General features: G+C 41.1%; 1 protein-coding gene across 2 annotated transcripts; it reads right to left on the bottom strand.

The window, feature by feature from the left end:
- Positions 1-2,608: 2,608 nt before the first annotated feature.
- Positions 2,609-21,284, bottom strand: NUDT4 (nudix hydrolase 4). 2 transcript variants are annotated; one of them, XM_037064670.1, is made up of 5 exons: positions 20,778-21,284; positions 9,354-9,464; positions 8,132-8,176; positions 6,308-6,395; positions 2,609-6,030 (listed from the first exon to the last, which is right to left on the bottom strand). In XM_037064670.1, the coding sequence occupies exons 1-5, from the start codon at positions 20,874-20,876 to the stop codon at positions 5,828-5,830; spliced, it is 546 nt and encodes a 181-aa protein (XP_036920565.1). In that variant the 5' UTR covers positions 20,877-21,284; the 3' UTR covers positions 2,609-5,827. The 2 variants fall into 2 exon arrangements, with proteins under 2 accessions (XP_036920565.1, XP_036920566.1); XM_037064671.1 differs by having other exon boundaries at positions 6,308-6,392.
- Positions 21,285-21,699: the final 415 nt, after the last annotated feature.

Genomic DNA, 21,699 nt, shown 5'->3' with positions numbered 1-21,699 from the left:
TGTATTTACTTTTACACATTCTTGATCCATTCTCACCCACCACATGACTCCTTTTGAAATTGTTCCATTATCTAGATTAGTAAATTCCAATAACTTAAATTTCATTAGAACCTAACCTGGCAAGTTCACAAAGTATTCTGGTTTATGTTCAATAGTAGACTACTTAAGACAGACCAGTCAAATGTGGCTTAGACATGTTAGGTTGATTGCAGTAGACCTGAACTTGGTGCTGTTTTGTTTGTTTTGACAAGCAAATCAGGACTGGGTAACCAAGGGCCACATTCTTGCAATCCGTTTTTTCCTTCTGAAACTAAATATTTTGGGTTTTGCAGGCCACAGATCTGTCTCTAGGAAATTTCTCAACTCTGCCATTGTAGTGAGAAAGCATCCATAGACAATTTTAAACGTATAAGGCTTCTGTGCTTTAAGACGTGAATTTTCACATGTGACTTGGAACTTTTTGAATCACCGAATGTAGAAACCATTCCAAGCCTTTGGGCTGCATCGGCTTGGTTGACCTGTAGGTTCAGCTTCCTTTGTGCTGGGCAGTGATTGATAACTCACTGCTGTAGTGTTACAAGCAAATGTGTATTTCCTCTTTTAAAAAGCTACTCCAGTAACAATTAGTGGAGATATTTGTATGGGTTTCTTTCCCCTTTGATGTTGATACATATTTTGATAAAAGTTACAAACAGAGGGATTGTATGTACAGATTGAGCATTCGTCGAGCCCCTTGTGTTCCTGTAAGGTTACTGCATGTTCTCACATTGAGAGTTTCTCAGAAAGTTTCATCTTAAAATCGGATTTTAAAAGAAAACCTGAAATGTGGCATATAGGCTCCTTTTTAAAAAGTGAGCTTTAATAGGTAACACGGTGTAGTGTTGCACTGTCTTAAGTCGCTGGTGAAGGACTTCCACCTGTGGCAGTGTAATTTTTGGTAGTGATATCTGTTGACAACCATAATGTGATTCCCTTACCCACCTTTGACCATACTTGTATTGTGCAACTTGAAGTGTCCCCCAGAAATGGAGTTGTTCAGTGACAGGGTTATTTTATGTCTCTGATAGTCCATTATGTGGACTTGTCACTAGTTAACCATTACGCTTTTGGCCCAGGGCATTTTATTTCATGCCTTACCACTTTAGTTGCCTTATCTCGGTATGTAAATCTTTGTTCCCATTCCTGGTTCAATTACTTCATCAAAAGATGTTTAAGTTTCTTGATTCACATTGATAGCCACATATTTTTATTTCCCTAATTTGATTAAGGAGTGAATGTAAAAGTTGAGAAAATCAGTAGGATTTACAATACTTTTATACATGTCTGGCATTGGTGTTGAATAAGAACCAGGAAATGTGATGTCCAGAGGGTAGTTTTCCACATACTGGGAAGAGTAACTTTGGGATCATAACTGGTTGAAATCACATTGAATGGAGGAATTCGATTAGTTTCTGCCAAAAAGACATGGAGCCTTTGAGTAAATTTGGGCCTTTGCTATATAATAGTCCTAAGATAGGCACTAGGGCCTTTTCATTTTACTCCTAGAATTTAGCAAATGGCCACTAGTCAGGAAGGTAATAAAAATAAGGAAATTTAGCACCAGGATGAGATCAGTTTTTAACCTGGTATTTGGTCTACCGCTCCATATAGAATGTTAAGTATTTGGTGGTGGGTATTTTTAAATAAAATTTTGCTTAAGATAGTGCATGTTAGGTGTAAAAGCTTCAAAGACATTATCATGTGGGTGGCTTTTTAAAAAAATGTGTTATCACACACCCATATGAAACGTGTTACAACCAAATGGCTTAATAGTTACAGGTTAACATCAGTCATGTACAAATGCGCAGCTAGTCATGACCTTGAACTTGTGTGCCCTGTATGTGTAACAGTATTTAAGAGTTAGATTAGCTGCCACCTCCACAGGGTTCAGAAGTTCTGATGTGTAAACAAACATCTAGCTAAATCTCACTCCACTAAATTTCCTTGAGGGTGGAAACTTGTTCTTTGTTACAGCATCAGTGCAACACAGGCAGGATGCAGATGTTAATAATTTGACACACTTGGTTGGAAACTTTGAAACAAAATCAGCTACACAGAAATATACCAGCTATAACCAATTTATTAAAAGAGCATTGTGCTAAGTGAAATAAGCTAGCTGGTGAAAGACAAGTACCATATGATCTCACCTGTAAGTGGAACCTAGTCAACAACACAAGCAACAAAACAGAACCAGAGACATGGAAATAACACAGGGGAGAGGGAAAACAGGAAAGAAGGGGAAGGGTACTCAAGGAACATGTATAAGCCACCCATGGATAAAAACAAACCTGGAGGAGAGGCAGATGAATGTGGGAGGTGGGGGGGAGTAATGGGAGGAAAATGGGGACCACTGTAACTGAATAATGGAAGGAAAACATTTTAAGCTCTGGCTGGGTGGTTCAGTTGGCTGGAATGTTTCCCTGTGCATCAGAAGGTGGATTTGATCCCTGGTCAGGGCACACACCTAGGCTGTGATTTGATAGCCAGATGAGGCACATACAGGAGGGAACCAGTGTTTCTCTTTCCTCTCTGAAAATGCATATATTCTTGGGTGAGGTATTTTTTAAAAATTTTAAACTCGTGCTTAGTCTTGTCACTTCATCCACAGAAATTCTGCCTAGAGAGACCTGTAGAGAATTCTTGTGTTGTGATGCCAAAACAATACTGGAAAATGCCAAGCTGCCTTTTTCCTACAATTTAAATGAGGTTTGAATAGAACTTTCACATAAGGACTGTAAAGTTGGTTTTTGGTAAACAGTATTTTAGGGAAATATAATGGCAGACAGGGTACCTGTAAGCCAGTTACCCTTTCAAATGAACTACGATTAAAGTGTTGGTAGTGTAGGAAGCATATGTAACACCTTACAGCAAAACACAGAGTAAGTTGAGAGCTGTAAGTATCGAAGTAATTTAATTTAAAACCTCATCTGGGAGGGGGGACAGTGCTACATAAGACCACCACAGTGGTACACCACCAGACTAGTAATACAGGAAATAGCCACTGGGAGAGTAATGGCAACATATCGGTGACCCAGTTAACTCCACTAGTAATAACGGTAAGTGGGGAAGGATATAAACATACTACTACTGCGATAACGTGTGTGGCCATCAATGGGAGAATGATGATACTGTGGAATGCCAGACAAGTTTTAACTTGGAGATGGTCTTATGTTTAAGAAAAAGAAAAAATCATTTATTTACATTTTTATTTGATGTTTCCAAATGTAAAAAAAAAGTCAAGATTCTTACACCAATAATCTCAAATGAGACCATGCAAAGCAATTCGAAGTGTATACAACAATCACCAGCCCCTTCAGTTTTGCTGCTTTATACAACTGTCAAATCAACACCGAAGAACTCACTCAATGACATCTGGTTGGAAAATTTCATGTTTACAAAAACCAAAAACCCAACACGCAGAACCAGCTGCTGCTTGGTGTCTGCGAGTCAATGGGACTGCAATTTTATCTGTTCAACTTTATCCAACTACCCCACAGAGAGTACAAATGACGGTCCCAACACTGTAATCTTTGGAAGGCTGAGATAGTAGACACTGTTATTTGTAGTAGATTCAGCTGTTGAGCCTGAAAAATGTGGGCTTATTCTTTGAATAGAAATAAATCCTTAGGGCCCTTCCTCTAATTTTGCTAGACGGGGTTTCAGAAGAATAGTGAAGAACGCCCTGTTTGAGATTTCAGGTGTAACAACTGTAAATATCCTGTTGCGTTACACAACTTTCGGCTCATTGCATAGACTGAAGACAGTTGGTTTGCTAACTGGCACTGAAGAAACCCCGACTTGAGTGGCACTACTTCGTCCAAATGTTTCTGACCAAAGGAAATTACAGAGCAATATTTATAGGCTCACTTTTAAGAGGTGGCTGACATTAATACTGTACATATTTTACAGGTCAAATACATAGTCTAAGAGTTTATAAAACAGGTACATGCATTGTTAACTCTAAGAATATCATGTACAAGATACCCCTCCCCCCACGTACTTGTGACAGCATTTCAGGTGGACACAGTCCTATATACAGAAACAATCCAGTTTCTCTGCTTTGTTAAGTATGTAATTTAAAGAAATTTCAGAAATCACTGAGACCAGAAACTTTAGTCCATTGAAGATTGATAGAAAGTGTCAATCTGTGGGATTTAAAATGTTTTTTAAAAAACTCCCTAAATACATAACCTCTCTACAAAGAAAAATATAAAAATCCTGGATGATCATGTTTGATCACACCACATAATTTAGAATGAAATGTCACTGGTTAAATTACTCATTCCTTTGACAGCATTAATTTGTGAACTAATGTTCATATCTAGTTCAGCTGCACTTGTGGCACAAGATCTCATTTTTGAAAGTGGCACCAAATTTCCTTAAGTGTAACAGCACTCTATTTTTAGCAGCAATTAATTATATTTTTTAGGGTTAACAATTTGTAGAACAGATGTATAACTACACTTACTTTCTACTTTATGTTCACCAGTCACAATATTTACAAAAGGTTAATGTCTACTTACAGAATGATCTTGCCCTTCTCCCCGACCCCACATCTTACTCAAAAATTTTCCTGCTCATCTCATTTCTGGTCTGTCTGGGCGAGCACGGGAGTTTCAGACAAGGTACCTATGTATTTTAGATAGAATTCTTGATTTTATTATGTATAAAGACAAGTATAAGACAAAATAATTCCTAGTTCAGGTATATTCCAGTGCCCAAGTTACTATATGATAAATAGTACCCTTCGACAATCTGTAAGAGACAACAGGTTCTACAGGCACCCTAACAATCTAAGTCTGTACCAGCTGAACAGCAGGAAGGCCATTTGAATTGCGACACAGTCATCACTGACCAGCGTTCTGAGGTCACAGGCTCTGGGCCTAGCTGTGAGCATTGGTAACTGACAAGTTTAACTGATGAGGTACCTGTCACTAAATCCAAAAATTGAAAATACCGTTTCAAAAAGCAATTTACATTGAGGAAAATTTGGTTCTCAGGCATTCCATATAAAGAGAGATTATGGATAAAGGGAATTGGCAACCGGTGTGCTACCTCAAATTCCATGAAACCAGATTTCACAAGATGCTGTATTTGCTATATGCGTTTTACTTATAATACCTTCCTAAAAATCGCCAACTCGACTGAATTAAAATTTTGTGTTAAAGGGTTATTGAGGACCAGGGGACTTAGGCTAGTGATACAATACCAGTTGTGAAAACTGAGACGAGTGACAAATTCTTGAAAATAGCAAATTAGGCCCTTTGCCAAAAGTTACTGGACCATACAGAAATAGTCCAGATACAGAGTTTGTGAAATAAAATTGTGATCCCATGAAACAAGTTCAGGTGGATAGATTTCTTTAATACTGAGAATGATTTTTGTAAATCCCCACAACAGATGGACTCGCTGCCTACATTAATGCTGGGAATGAGAAAAGAATTTGGTGGTAGGCAAACACTCACAAGTAAGGCGATCTCACAGAAACCACAGACCAACACCAAATGGACGAAAAACTGAAAAAATGACGACCAAAATAATGGGAGGGTGAGGTGGGGTCAGGGGCACAGTTAAGGCATCTAAAAAAATTCCACATGGCTTTGGCTTATTAAAATATTTTACACTATTAAAAAAAGATTTGAAAGCATCTGAAAAACATGCAAATTGTTTGAAAACCTTGCATGGCAAATTCAGACAGTTTGCAAGCGCCATTCAGATGTTTGCCAAGAAAATCAAGAAGCCTCTCCCTGTGAGACTGCACAGGGTGGGAGAGGACCTTCCTTTCTCTCTATCTGATGCTGGGTGGCAAGCCAGAGGTCTGTGCAGCGGTTACGAACAAGGTGTTGTTATCTGGAAGAGGAGGGACGGTGGGATTTCCATTGGACGGAGAACAGCCCAGCTTCAGTTTCTCCAGATACTCGGCGTGTACAGGCTTATGACACTGGAGAACTTTAATGGCATCTTCTACTTTGAACCACTCTCTTTTCCTTCCTAGAAAATAGGAATGGCATTGGTCACTATACAATAAAATCAAGTATAAAAAGTAAGCCATACCCTCACACTCTTCCCTCACAAATAATGACCATTTTTTGGAATGTTTTAGACAACAATAATGTTGAATTTTAAAATAATTCAAATGTGGATATATACCTTGACTTTCCCTTCTCTAAAAGGAAGGTAAACAAAAATAATTTAAGACAAAAAATTGGTTACAAGTATGCACTATTTGAATTAAGAGATTCAGACAGCAAAAGAAAAGGAAACTTACCTATATTAACAGAATCTTCCCAATCTTCTAATATTTCAGTGACAGTAAGAACATAAACGTATGTTCTGTGCTTTCGGTCTTGGTTCTGCTTGAATACAAAAAAGAAAGCATTTTAATCTACAGGAGCTAGCTGTGCACATATTTCTGAGGGGAAAAATTCAGTTGTGACACACTGCTGATTAGCACGGCCTATTTGCCAGCATAGGCAAATATGCTCAGTTGTATAATCCAGCAGAAAAATGAGTTTACATAAGACAAAATACTTAAAATGTTAAAATCAGCTCCCAATACTAAACTTCTGGCACTCTAATTTTTTTGTCCATCAGATAAGTAACTGTCATAAAGAAAATCTTAAGATTAGAATGGAATCTTTATTAAAAGAACTGCATTCCTGTCATTTCCAAAGTCCTGTTCCCTGGGGCTAATCCTGACAGCCTTTCAACACCACAGAAAACAGATTCCCTCAGGACCTGCAGAGCAGTTCCCAGTTAGCTCAGAACACTCCCCTCACAGGTGCACAGAAGCACGCAGCAGAGCCTCTGCTCCACCTCGGCCATTCATTCCATCACCCAGGGAGAATGGTTTTTTGAGACACCAGTTATTGTCTAACTCTCTGAAAGCTTTCAGATGAACTACACACAGCCAAGGTTCAGAGTACCTTAATTTTAAGTCTTGTAGTCAAACTTGACTTTACCCATATTAAAACTACAACCTAGTCTTGCCCCCAGGTTCAAAATTACACACAAGTTGGTCTTAAGATGAATGGGCTGACCTCCATCTTAACTTGAGTTAGCCTTGTGTGCTGTGTCTATAGTCTAAGACTGCAGACAACTGTCCTAATGTTTTCCACCACAAATGACCTGACTAACCCACTCACTTCAACAGTGTATTATGTCTTTGGGAAGAAATAAGAATACCAATAAAGTGGAGGCATCTCTCACATTATTGTTCCTTATTTTTAAGAATTTGTTATCTCTATGCCTGGCCAAGCAATACCTTTATTATGCTATGTTCATCACAAATGCACTGAAATCAGCAGGGGGAATGAGTAGGGCAATTCTAAGTTTCTCTTACATGTTCAAAGGGTAAAGTTACACTGATTGCCATTTTCTCTTCAAATTTATTAAGTTAAATAAAATCTCTATAAATATTACATAATAAAGGATTTAATACTAGTACCTTCTCATGTTATATAAGCTTTTTTTTTTATAATGTGAGAAGTTTTCTTCAAAAACCTTGTCAGCATACTGATAAATGCGCTATTTGTACCAGTGGCTACTCAGAATTACAGAACACTCTCAATGTTTTTCAGCTTAACCAGGAGATGGTGCTATTTACCTAGGTAAAGCAAGTGCTGAATTCTGGGAAAGTATCAACAGTATCTTAAGAATTTTACTTAAAAACAAACAAAAAAACCTGAAGAACTTTTAACAATTATTGTATTCTGAGAATCAATTCTACCAAATACCATGCAATCAGAACTACTTCTAAATTCCTGTAAAAATGCTTAAAATAAAAAAAAATTCCTCCCCACAAATTCTAGTCTGCATTCGGTAATAAGGGACTTTACAGTCGAGAATTCTATACTTTTAGCATCTATTCTACGTATCTGACCTTTGTCCTCACACAGCCCTATGAGAATTGGTGGCCTTTTGCTTTGCAGTACAATGCTCAACCAGGACTGTCCCTCCTGATTCTTAAGACCCGCCTACTGACAGTTTTAGAGGAAGGTCTAGTTTAAGGCTGTTGCCAAATCATCTGGCTGGTTAAGGAGGAATAATAATTAATTTTCTTAGCAAACCAAGGATTACTTTTGTAACTCACCTCAAATATGCCCAGGAGTCTCCCTAATTTTCCTTTGACTCCAGCCTATTGAAAAAAGATAAAATGCAAACATTTTAGCTTTTCATAGCAAAAATACTTTCTGGCTAGTTTCAACTTTAGAATCTAAAGGCAATGGGCCCTCCCATCCTAAGCCTGCCTTCTGTAACTTTTGGGCAGGGTGAGGGCTGTGCTAAGATTCACCACACCTGTGGTTTGCTACAAACTATGAATTCATTTGCTCTGCATACAATTTCCTGGTGATCAGATTTACTGTCATTTGTTTTATAAGAAATGGCAAGGATTGACCAAAAAATTAAATTTCTACATATTGGGGACAAACTTCATGAATGAAAATGGACTTTTCTCCATGAGAGATAAATACTCTACCCTACTTTCCTTCATCCACAGGCCTCAGGAGGTACAACCCTTTCTAGATGGTGCTGTTCTACAGTCCTCACTGCGCGTACCTAGTAAAAGAACGATCAGAACCTCAGGGTGCCCCCCACTCAAACCCACAATGTGAACTAAACAGACTGGCACATGCTTGTTGTCTCTGTTTCAAATGTGTCCTGCCCCCACGAAGCCACTCATCTTTCAAGACCCACCTCCACCAAACCTCCCTGACTCCGAACCAAGGCCCTGTAACAGCGTTAACGTTTGTTTCCCAGTCACACCTAACTGCTGTTCAGGAGCTGTTTAGGGTACTTAACCTATCCAGTTTTGCCTGTGAGCACAAGCGAGTTGTGCATCGTCGGGTGTAAGGAGAAGCAGCCCACGTGTGCTTTTGTGCACGTGGGTGTGCACCACACTTTATTGAACTTTCTGAAAAAGTAAAAGCAATTTGTTTCTTATCTGAAACTTGAAAAAGAACCACAGCACATGAGTAATGTCTCTCTATGTTCTGGCTCGGTGTGACACTAACCATGCTCTGGGCAAGGCCATCGCAGACGTATTGTCTGCTGTGCAATTCCATGTTTCCACAACGCTGGGGGACCTCCACCTTGGTTTTAGCTCTATTTTATCAGGTAGAAAAAAAATATCTGCTTAGCAAAATGCTAGTTATAGTCATGTGCTTAAAATGTTAAATTAGGCAACAAAAAATCACCTATGTGACTTGCTTTCTTGCCTTCTCCTCAGTGTAACAAATGCCTTGTTTGTGTGTCCTGTAAATACCAAAATACAGTCTGTGTGAAGAGAAAATACAAACTACTGTTCCCCTCACCTCTTCATACACCTCCCTCACAGCGGCACCGCCAGGCTCCTCCTCAGGCTCCATTCCTCCTCCTGGGACAATCCACTGGTCTGGGTACCGACTGCTGCTCACCAACAGCACCTGCAAGACCCACTGTAAACATGTACTGCCGGCCTCAGAAGCACCATCCATGTGAACAACATTCTCAGTCCTTCACAAGATGGTAAATGTCTTCTACATTAACCCACTTTTAAATTTCATTAATGTTATTGGGGGTACACATTGTACCACAAAAAAAGAGGCAGTCCACAGCTTTTGTTAACTTTGTCTCTGTGAATAAAGAATTCAACAATAACACGATCTCATCACTAAATAATTTTCACCTAATTAAATCCCTTGCACTACCAAATTCTATTAGTATAACTCTCTAATTCTTAGATATTAACAGAGAATAAAAGCAGAGACTTAGCTTATTAGCCCCAAAGCTGTATGCACTAAGGTTTGTGATCAGATCCATTGCTCTTTAGTTACAGGATCGTATCATTCTTCCAAATTTAAGGATATGTAACCATAGGCAGGTCACCCTGTTCCTCCATCTATAAAGTGTAAGGACACTTAGAAGATAGCAGATGCTGTGAGAAGGGAACAGAAAAATTCATGGAAAGCCAATGCTGGGCACATAGAGAATTCCTGTTATCTTTACACTTAAGATTAGATGGAAAGAGGTACCCTTCATTCCCCACCTATGTACATTAGCAAGTGTTGCTCCATACTGATACTAGGAAGCTTTAACTTATAATCTTGCAAAGGGTTGCCAAGCGGTGGCCTACTGCCTGTTTTTGTACAGTCTGTGAGTTCTAAATGGCTTTTATATTTTAAAATTATATAAAATTAAAATTTCGGTTAATAAATAAAATTTTATGAGAGTCTAGTCACACTCATTCATTTTTTACAGTTGTCTGTGAATGTTTCTATGCTACAACTAGGGCTCAATAGTAGTGACAGAGACTATATGGCCCACAAAGCCTAAAATATTATCTGGTCACTTACAGGAAAAGTCTGTACAGCCCAATCAAGAAACTCATTAAGCTCGAAATGTGCAAACACTTAAAAAAAAAAAAGCCAACCTGTTATCACAGAGTATCCTAGAGGCTCACTATTTTAACAGTGACTGAAACAATTTATTACATATCCACCTTATAAATGAAAATACATGGGCTAGGTTTGGCTGAAATTCACCCAAGTTAAAAAAAAAAGTTTATGATAAATAACCAAATGACATTGATGAAGATAACAGGTGTCTTAACCAACATGAACAAAAATTACTGTAAAATTACCTTAGTATATATATTGCCTTCAACTGAATGTAAACACTTCTCACCAGATAAACCCATCAATTTACAGTGAAGTCTAATCCCCAGATCGGGTCCTGACTTTCTGACACGCAGGCCGCAGGTCCAGCTGCCCAGCTCCCCGCCTACTGCCAAAGGAACGGCCAGCCTAAGGAGCTCAGCACAGGACCCACCTTCTACCTGAGTAAGCCACCAGGAACTCAACCTTCCCCCCAGGAAAGTTCCAGGCCGACAGTAGTTCAGCAATTCCCAGCTTTTCCCAAAACCTCTGAAGTGTTTAAGTGGAAGGCATGTTAAAACCTATTCAGGCACATAGCGTCGACTTGAAAAAGCAGACCCTTTGCCTATGGACACACGAGAGCACGGCAGAGCAGTGCTCAAGGGGTGGAACATTAGTTCTCTCCTTCTCAGTCTGGACAGGACTCTTGCTCCCACCGGCATCACTCCTTTAGTAACTGGCAGAACAATGGTAAATCCAGGAGAAAGTATACTATAAATTAACACAAAGGTGACAAAGCCCTAGCTAAAGTACTAATGGCTAATGATGAGGGTACCACCAAGTCCAAACACAGCAATTTTGGTGAAATAAAATGTAAGGCCTTAAACTTAAGCTTTAAGTATTTGCAAACAGGGCTTATATATTAAAATTGGAAACTAAAGAGCCAAAATAAGCAAATCTAGCCAAGAACCTATAGCATTCAAAGGCTTCAGCCCTGTATCAAGGCTGGCAAATACATGAAAGTTTTTTAAGTTAAAAATGTTTAAGATACAGGAGCACCAAGGGGAAAGTAAGTGGTAACTACTGGTCCTGACCGCAGAGCTGGAGGCCTGTTTTCCCAGTCACAGGTGTGGGTTAGGGATAACCTGGTTTCTACTGCCTGGATGAAATGCCTACTACACACTTCCGTGCTCTGTTAGCCACTTTCCTGATTACCTTCACAATGGCTAGCCACTGGGAAGTACATCTTCACTTACTAAATAGGCAGTTTCAAAACCACAGATATTCCTGTTTGAGTCCTGAAAAAATAAAACTTGGTGTCATGTATCTAGGTTGATGACTGTCATATTCCCATTTGTCCAAGATAAGAGCTAAATTACATAAGATTAATAATGTTGAGGTGCAGGTATAGTCTGCACCTGCTCTTCCCAACACTGTAGCTTCCAATTTAATACCAAATCTTTATCTACAGGACTTCATTAACTTCTTCCAAAGTCTAACTCATGGAACCCCACATGGTTCAATATCTCCCTTCATAAATTACTATTTAAAAAGCCCAAGAACACAGATCTATATAAGTTTCAGACAAATAATTTAGCTGAAACCAAGAACTTACTGTGCACTGACATTCCAAAAATGATTAAATTGGAACAAACCATTAACTTGAAATGCATCTTTCCAAAAAATGATCAACTTAAACGAGTAATTAATACCTGTGTACAGGAATGATCAATGTCTGAACTACTAGCTTAAGAGATATGATAAGAAGATTTTGGCGATGGTACCAATTTGAAAACCAGAATGCTTCATTAAGTACTTGTCATCTTCAGTACTTAATCTGGAGTTCAAATGAGGTCATGGCCACATCTGTGTGTGAGGTGGAGGGCAAGAGGAGTGTGGTACTGTGTGGTACTGAAAGAGGAAGAACCAAGGGCTGTACTTCATAGACTATATAGAACTGTGGCATGGGTCTGCCAGGGCAGAAGAAATAAATCTGAGTAGTGTAAGCAGAGACAAGGACAATATTAAACCCCCTCCAACACACTGGAAGAACCTAAAGCTACAGAATCACATTCCAAACTAAGCATTATTATTCAACAGTCTCTCCCGTAAAACCATCTAAACATTTCTAGAACATCCCAAATCTACTAGGATCTATAATATAACTTTAGCATGCTAACTAATGCTTTGAAAATTGCATTACTGAAGTAACAAAAATAGGCTATAAAAGTTTATTCAGTAAAGATACACCAACTGTTAACAGAAACCACACATGGTCTTTTCATAGATTTATTCACTTTATATATTTTATTGATTATACCATTACAGTTGTTCTATTCCCTCCTTTCATTCCCCTCCACCCACACACCCCCTCCCCCACTATTCTCCCCCCTTGGTTTATAACCATGTGTCTCAAGTTCTTTAGATTCTATATTTCCCCTGTGAGTTTGCTGTCCTTTCACTGTTCATATTTTTCATCTTCTTTTTCTTAGATAAGTCCCTTTAGCATTTCATATAATAAGGGCTTGGTGATGATGAACTCCTTGAACTTGACCTTATCTGAGCAGCACTTTATCTGTCCTTCCATTCTAAATGAAAGCTTTGCTGGATAAAGCAATCTTGGCTGGAGATCTTTTGATTTCATGACTTGGAATACTTCTTTCCAGCCCCTTCTTGCCTGTAAGGTCTCTTCTGAGAAATCCGCTGAGTCTGTTGGGAACTCCTTTGTAGGTGACTGTCCCCTTATCCCTTGCTGCTTCTAGGATTCTCTCCTTCATTTTGGTCTTGGCTAATGTAATTATGATGTGCCTTGGTGTGTTCCTTCTTGGGTCCAACTTCTTTGGCACTCTCTGAGCTTCCTGGATTTCCTGGAAGTCTATTTCCTTTGCCAGACTGGGGAAGTTCTCCTTTATTATTTGTTCAAATACGTTTTCCACTCGTGGCTGTTTCTTTCCCCCTTCTGGTACCCCTATAATTCGGATGTTGGAACGTTTAAAGATGTCCTGGAGGTTCCTAAGCCTCTCCTCATTTTTTTGAATTCTCATTTCTTCATTCCTTTCTGGTGGGATGTTTTGTTCTTCCTTCTGGTCCATTCCATTGATTTGAGTCCCAGTTTCCTTTCCATCACTATTGGTTTCCTGTGCATCTCCCTTCATTTCAATCAGTTTAGCCTCCATATGTTCCTCTAATTTGTGACTACAATCAACCAGTTCTGTGAGCATCCTGATGACCAGTGTTTTGAACTGTGCATTTGAGAGGTTCGCTATTTCTTTTTCGCTTAGAGTTATCTATCAGCTCTGGGGCTGAGTTCTTCTTGAGCCATACTTTCGACTGTTCATGCCTGTTAAGTATGAGGAGCAGAGCCCTAGGTGTTCACCATGGCGGGGCAACTCAGTCACTGGGTTGTGACGCTGTACATGGGGGCGGGGTCAAAGAGGAGCAATGGCGGTTCCGTCTGCCACCTCCTGCCACTGGGGCCGCAGCTGCCACCGTCACTGGGGCCCACGTGTTTCGTCCCACTGCACGCAAATGTGCCACTGTGGTCAGCCCTCCACCACTGGATTCGCCCGCTGGGGCCTGCGTGGTCCATCTCGCTGGGCGTGAATGTGCGACCGAGGTCAGTCTACCCTGCACCCGGACTAGGTCCAGGCTGCCTGTGCCTGGGTTGGGGGATCTTTCCCACCCGACCCTGCTCCGCTGCTGACTCCGCCCCTCTTACCGGTCCCGGTTGAACGATTTGTTGTTGTCAGACTTCCGTATAGTTCAATTTTCTGTTCTTTGGCTGTGTCTTTGTTTACTAAACCTTTGTTGTATTCAAACTTGGTTGTGGGAGAAGGCACAGTGTTCCGCCTATGCCTCCAGCTTGGCGGAAGTCCTTTTTCATAGGTTTTTAATTCCTTTCAACTACCTTTCTGAATATATTAGATTTTGTACAAGGTCTGTTCAGAAGTATCCAGCCATGTAATAAGAAAGAGATATTTGTTGAAGAAGATACAAGAAACATTGTACCTAGGACAGTAACACCTCAGTCCCCTTCAAAATGGGCGCCTTGGGACCTCACACAATCCTCCTAATCGCCATCATCTGCCCCTGTTGTATTTTCTTAAATCTTATCACCAATCTGAAGTCTCTTCCCCTTTCAAAGATGATTTTAGTTATGGGAAAAGCCAGAAGTCACAGGGCACCAAATCTGGACTGTAGAGGGGCTGAGTCACCTCGGTGATTTTATGTTTTGCCAGGAAAAACTCTGCACAAGACTTGCTGCAGGAGCGGATGCACTGTCTTGATGAAGTCCCCAATCACCAGGTGGCCATAGCTTCGGACTTCTGAATCATCTGAATCATTTCAGCAGAGCAATGTTCAAGCTTAACACAAAATTTGATGCAGATTCATTGCTCTACTTGTTCAAGTTATTTTGAATTGAATGTTAAGTCCACACAGTACACATGCTCACTCAATAATATCTACCACCCCCCACTGACTAGGTACAGTGAAGTCATTACTGTTCAAGCACGTGCATTCCTGGCCACTCTCCCTGCCTGCCAGGTTTCATCGATGTTGCTCAAACTATTCTTGTTATATTAACAATGTCTGGACTTTTTCCAGACAGACCTCCTACATCCAACATGATAGTCTGTCACTTTCATGACAAGACAGCAGAGATGTAAGTAGGCATTCCATGTTCCAGATAAGCCAGAGCTGAGACCAAAGAAAAGATTTACATAAAGGAGGCTAGTAACGAACCAGACTGCAGAATTAGACTTGAATCATACTCAAAACCCAAAGCCAATGCCCTTAAGAGTGGTGAAAAGTGAAGACACTTCTCTGATCCAATCTGACCACCTGCACATAAGCATTCCTCTTACTATACCACCAGACCGTACCTCTCTTCGCCTGTAGTAGATGATTATCAGAATAAAACACCATTTACCTGGGCTGGCATTGCTGAAAAATCATTTTGCACCCTTGTCTTTTTCTTAGACACTAATGTGTTAAACATTTGGAACTGAAGTATTTCTCATTTTAAGTAGGGATACTGGTCAATTTGGAAACAGCCTTGAGCCTGTGAATTGAAATGATCTATATTACATTGCCCAATAAATCCTTCTCACTGGGGAGATGTAAGGGCAGGTAAACTAAAAATGCTGTTCAGATTCTATGCAATTCAGTTATGCCTTCAGAGACAGGAGGTACATAGGGATAGTCCCCTACAGCAAGTGGCCCCAAACTGCCCTTTGTGTTTCACTTTTTACCCTTAAAATTGCCCTTGGCCAAGGCTTGCCTCTGGGAACAACTGGCCACTACAGATTAACACTGCTTTCTCAGGAAAAACAAAACTCTCTAGAGAACTTTGTAAGTGATCCCTAAATGTAAGAACGAAGAGTTTTATTTTGTGAATTGTAGCTATTTTGAAGCTCTTTTGGCATGTGCTTGTTCCTTCATTCCCCATTATCATGAACTAGGATTACATGAATGGTTCAACTACCTCTGCCATGGGTTAGCTATTCCATAGGCATTTAATCAAAATTAGGCCAGCGGTATGTCAGAAACACCCACTATGCATACAGACGTTTTAAAAGACCACAGGTTACAACAATGGTGATTATATCCACTAACCAGCCACCTACTGTTACTACTAAGCTTTGGTGATATACCAATATCCTAAGGAAAATAAAAGCAGATGCGAATTCTACAGAAGTGTCTTTCCTTGAAGGAAGTGCCTACTTGAGTGGTCTGGGAGGTATAAAGGCATGAATGCAGAGGTTGGTGACATCTCCCTGTGTTTAGAAAAGCCCACCTATGGATATTTACTTCATTTTGACAAAAGTGGTCTCCATTTGAAGCAAGTATCTTCAAGGACTTAGATCTCTGAGGAAATACAAGCCCCAGAATATATTTCTAAAAAAGGAGGACCACCTGATTATTCTATGCTAGTAGAGATCTAACTGCCCTAATATTTCTTGTTAGACTTGTTTTTGTTTATTAGAACTCTCGTTTTAGAGTTGTGTAAGTTTTGAGATTTTCCCACCAAACCTTAGTTTCAGTGCATGAATATGCAGAACTCAGACACTTCGTGGATATAGATTGGGGATCTTGTAGAACAGGGCCACTGGTTCAGGGAGTTTAAAAGCTATTTAAAGCAGTAAGTCAAAATGGAAGTCAGCCCTGGGTGCAGGGTGAACCTCCTTCCCCTTCTGTGGGTCACCCGCCACAGCCATGGCCCAAAAAACATACTATATGCTCTTCTGGACAATAAACTGCTTTCTCTTAAAAAAAAAAAAAGTCAGTTTTTAAGACTGTTTTGCCCATGTCTCTCACTCCAACTGTGCCTGGATCTCACCCACCAGGATCAAGTCATTTGTTCCTCCCTTTAGCACTGTATACTATTTTGTTGCCAGATCATTCTCAACCCTGACTGTATCTAAAATCTAAATGTTACTTGTTTAAAACTGTAAGTTCCTTTTTCTTGCCTAGCAATTCTTTGGGCTCATATTTAAGGAGCTGTTTTCAACTATTATTTGTCCCATGCTGTCCTAAGCTGCAGCCCAACCACACCACAGCAACAGCCAAATCCTGTGATGCTTGCCGCTCCTTCCCTTCCCACTCACTGAAAACCAACTCCAAGTAACTTCCTGACTCTTACCCCTGGAGCACCTGATTGCACTTTCACCTTACTTTTATCCCTTTTTATCAGTCATTTATCTAACCTCCTGCTACAAAATATGTTCTTTAGGAGCTGACACTTTGAAATCTTTGCATCCCTGTTAAAAATATAAAATGTGCAAATATATTCAAAGAAACCCATTTTTGGTTACATTTTGTGAATGCATCCACTCTTTCATTGCACAAGCACAGTATCCCAGCTGCTCTGTGGGGCATGTATTTGTGTGCTTGTATGGAACCCCTAGTGCCAAAATCTAGGGTGGTCCCACAAAGAAGCAGCTGAAGAGAAGATCTGCCAGCTTCTGTGACCTTGATTAAATTACTTCTGCTGCCCAATTTCTTACTATACAAGTGGTAATGTTTACTACTTAGCTCACAGAGCAGAAAAAGATAAAATGGGAAAATACATAAAAATCATCCCAAAAGAATACAGACCTCTTGTTAGAACAACCTTTAAGGGCTACTGAGAACAACTTCAGTACAGCAATAGCCAGATCACTGCACTGCAGAGCATTTTGGGGCCAAATAGTAATTACTATCTTATTTTAATTTATATTCTATAAACATTTCATCCTAAAATAAAGCATACAGACCTGGCTGGTGTGGCTCAGTGGATTAAGCACCAGCCTGTGAACCAAAGGGTCACCAGTTCAAATCCCAGCCAGGGTACATGCAGTAGGCGCATAAGAGGCAATCACACACTGATGTTTCTCCCTTTCTCCCTCCCTCCCCTCTCCCTAAAAATAAATAAATAAATAAATAAATAAATAAATAAAACAAAGGGTATGTTTCAATCTCCCAATCAAGATCTAGGTATGCTTAACCCAGTAGAGGGGGGAATGAAATCACACCTATTAGCTAAAGAGAGGTAGTAGGTTCAAGCTGGTTTGCATCCCATCCTTGGAAAGCTGGCAATGTAATTTCAACAGAATGGGAAAAATTCATTGCAAAAAAACCCCAAGATGTCCAGGAAAGCTAACTAATAGGGTTCATTCTCTAATTATCATGAAACAGAGGGAGCCCCCAACTATACACAAATACAGAAATGAAGATGATCCTGAAGTGTTAAAACCAGACATTAAATGGCTATGCATTGCAAAGAATTCAGAGTCTTCCCTCAGAGCATATTCTCTAACAGAGAGAGCTACTGAGTTTTTCAACCCACAGGTTACCAGATTTAGTTTTTATATAATGAATTTATCTAACAATAAAATCTCCAAATCTTGCTCCTTACTTCATCTAATGGCACTAGTCTCTTGACTCAATTAAAGGCTAGTAATTTAGCATTTATTACAGTAGAAATAACTTTCCAGCACAAGAACTCATCTATCTGCTAAGGCAACTTCTGAAATTCTCAAACTTTGCTTAACCATTCATACAACACATATCATTTCAATTTCCTCCCATTTCCTGTATTTTCCCTTGGGACCTTGTGTTTTACAAAGCCTGAATTCCAAGTTCACATTATGGCAAGACTTCAAAAGTCACTACTTTCAGAAAGGCCTCCAAGCTCAGCCTCACAAAATCTCCCTCATTCAGCAAATAGTGTGCACCCAACTGCTAGGGGCTGGGCCCTGAGCCAAGAGCCCAGCATCAGGCGCAGGGACCAGATATCCGAGACTACCACTTATTATGTCATTATATTAGTACTTTTGTTCTGCAACTGTTTCCTTACCTGTAAACCATCAATAAAAGGATTAAATAGAACAAACTTAAACGTCTTTAGGCAGTAGGGCACTGCCAAGAATATGATTACATAATAGTGAGCATTCAGGCAAGATCCTTGGTTGCTTTTGGCTATTATATACATACATTCAAAGACTGCTTTGCCCTCAAGGCCTTCCCTCAAGGACCTTCCAATCTTTATTTTTATTTTTTAATACAATGCACTTAAAGCTTGTTGACTTTGTTACTTTGTAATTGTTAAAAACAGGCCCACATCCTCTTCACAGAAACAATTTCTTCTGAAAACTCCTTCAAAATGAAGACCCCCAACTCAGCACTGATCATTACAAAAAAGCTTGGTTTCTTATCAAAAAATAAAGACAACCCTGGCTGGTGTAGCTCAGTGGATTGAGCATGGGCCTGTGAAGCAAAGGGTTGCTGGTTCAACTGCCAGTCAGGGCACATGCCTGGGTTGCAGGCCAGGTCCCCAGTTGGGGACACGTGAGAGGGAACCACACATTGATGTTTCTCTCCCACTCTTTCTCCTTCCTTTCCCCTCTCTCTAAAAATAAATAAATAAAAATATTTTAAAAAATAAAGACAAAACATGAATTAGAAGGCACCATTTTGAAGCCCTTTGAGTTTTGTTAGCATGCTAAAAACTGAGTGTATAGTATGTCACACTCATCCTACCTAACTACAGGGCCTAGCAATAAGGAAGCCATTAAATTCCCGTCTCCAGCTTTAGCCCGGTATTTTATTGTATTGTACACAGATNTAAAAATAAATAAATAAAAATATTTTAAAAAATAAAGACAAAACATGAATTAGAAGGCACCATTTTGAAGCCCTTTGAGTTTTGTTCGCATGCTAAAAACTGAGTGTATAGTATGTCACACTCATCCTACCTAACTACAGGGCCTAGCAATAAGGAAGCCATTAAATTCCCGTCTCCAGCTTTAGCCCGGTATTTTATTGTATTGTACACAGATGGTTATGAAAGTAGAACTCAGATTTTTTTGTGCTGTCTAATCATTTTAAAAGTGGCAATGCTAAAATATCTTCTTTGGCTACCAATTGTCTGTTATGGCCCTAAGCAAACTTAAAGCAGTGAGAGCCATTTTCAAATTAAGTAAATGTAACTAAAATATGTAAAAACTGATCTCCAGGGAAAAATCAAGGGAAATCTCACTATCAACCCAATGCAGACAGATAAATTACAGATTGATTGCTTGTTCTTAGAACAAGAAAGCTCCTCTTCAGATGTCTAACCAAACACAGCAAAGAAGCTTTGATAAATATTCTAAGAGCTACAGACTGCTGTCTGAAAATGGCAACTTTGTCCACCTCTACTCCATCACCCTTCTGGCGTTTTTCCACTTCTCACTGCTCCTTTTTCTGCAGTCAGAAAACTTCAAAAAGAGATCCCCCGCCCTAGCACCCTCCAAAAACAACAAAAAAAGTAAATTATGACAAGTGCTGGTGAGTTAAACGAGCTGATTAAAAGTGGGACTAAGAGAACTAGACAGAATGGGTTTTTATTTTAAAGCACGGGGACTGTTTGACTATTCCACAAATTAGCCAAGATTTAATACGAAACCGCGAACTGCTGTAATATAGAAGGAAAATAGAAGAGGCAGAAAGACTAGAACTGCAACACTCAGGCCAATTTCCACTCCCTCCATTAGCACTTAAGATTTATCTGGCTTACGCTCAGGTCGCACGTTAAAATGGTGAATGGTTAGGAGCGACCTACATGGCACTGGGCCTTCCTGGGTGCTAGAGGCGTTTCGGCCTCAGGTCCTCCAGACGTCCCAGTAGGAGGACGTTAGGCTGGGCGAGCCCCTTTGTCTCTTCGAAGATTAAGAAAGGAGGGAGGAAGAGAGGGAGGACGGACCAAAGGGAGGTAAGGGGAGGAGGCTAATCCATCTTAGCCGAGCTACCAGACCTCGGAGGGTCGGGCGCGGAAAGAGACGAGCTACGGCAACTGCCCCTACCGCCCCGGCCTGCTCAGGGGAACCCGCGGAGGGCACAGTGAGCGCTGGCCTCTCTCACCTCGTCCTCCTGCTCGCTCCGGAAACACAGGCACGCCGCCCGCTTCTTGAAGCCCTCGCGGTCATAGGTCCGCGTCTGGTTGGGCTTAAACTTCATCATAGAGGCGGGCTCTCGCCGCTGATGCTCTAGACGCTGCTGCGGTGGCCCGGCGGCCGCCACTCCGCCGGGGAGTGGGGACGAGGGCGAGTCGGGCACAAGGGTGTCGGGAAGCTAGGCGGCGGCGCAGGGAGGAGCCGGTCAGTCCCGGAGCCGGCTGCCGCTCTGACGCGAGGCAGGGCGCGAGCGCGGATCACTGAACCTCGTGTGCCGGGGAGGAAGCGCCGCCTTTGTCCCGACGTCTGCCGGACTCCATGGAGCCCGCCGCCCGCTCGCCTGGGCTACCTCGGCTACCTAGGCTACCTCTTGTCTTCGCTGCCGCCGCCGCCGCCGCCGCCAACACCACGGGAAGTGCGAGGCTCGAAGATCGGGTACCTAACGCACACTCCCACAGACTGGCACCGACTGGTTAGCAGCACCGCCCCCTCCACCCCTATTTAAGGAGGTCCGCGCACGCTCCGCCCTCGCGCCCTCAGCCCTGCGCGCCAACGCGCCTGCGTGACAGAACCGTTGCGGTGGGCGGAGGGAGGCGGGGTCGGGTCCTGGGCCGCTGGGTGGCTCGGGTAGCACCCTACTCCAGCCTATCGCGAGATGGCATTGCCCGCTAAAAATGCCAGTGAACGGAAAGAAGCAAAGACCCGTTTCTCCCTGTTTATGAATCCTGCGACTCTCACTGTGAGGACCTTAAATACCATCTCCATGAGAGAGATTCCAAGTACATGCACGATCAACAAAGTTGCAAGCTGGCCAGGAAATGTCAGGAGGCATCGCAGTGATTGCAGCCTCCGCAGGGACAGTAGACGCGTCCAGGATTCGCCTGGGAAGT

This window comes from Sturnira hondurensis, unplaced genomic scaffold (assembly GCF_014824575.4).
Source record: "Sturnira hondurensis isolate 20B ecotype Veracruz unplaced genomic scaffold, ASM1482457v3 Scaffold0015509, whole genome shotgun sequence".
NCBI lineage: Eukaryota > Metazoa > Chordata > Mammalia > Chiroptera > Phyllostomidae > Sturnira > Sturnira hondurensis.
The sequence above is the reverse complement of the archived record's forward strand: the minus strand, read 5'-3'. Positions and strand labels throughout refer to the sequence as shown.

Coding starts and splice junctions, on each gene's coding strand:
- NUDT4 (XM_037064670.1), bottom strand. CDS start 20,876: ATGATGAAGTTTAAGCCCAACCAGACGCGGACCTATGACCGCGAGGGC. Junction 6,396..8,131: donor GACTCCTGGGCATATTTGAG/GTGAGTTACAAA, acceptor TTTGTATTCAAG/CAGAACCAAGACCGAAAGCA. Junction 6,031..6,307: donor GGAAGATTCTGTTAATATAG/GTAAGTTTCCTT, acceptor CCTATTTTCTAG/GAAGGAAAAGAGAGTGGTTC.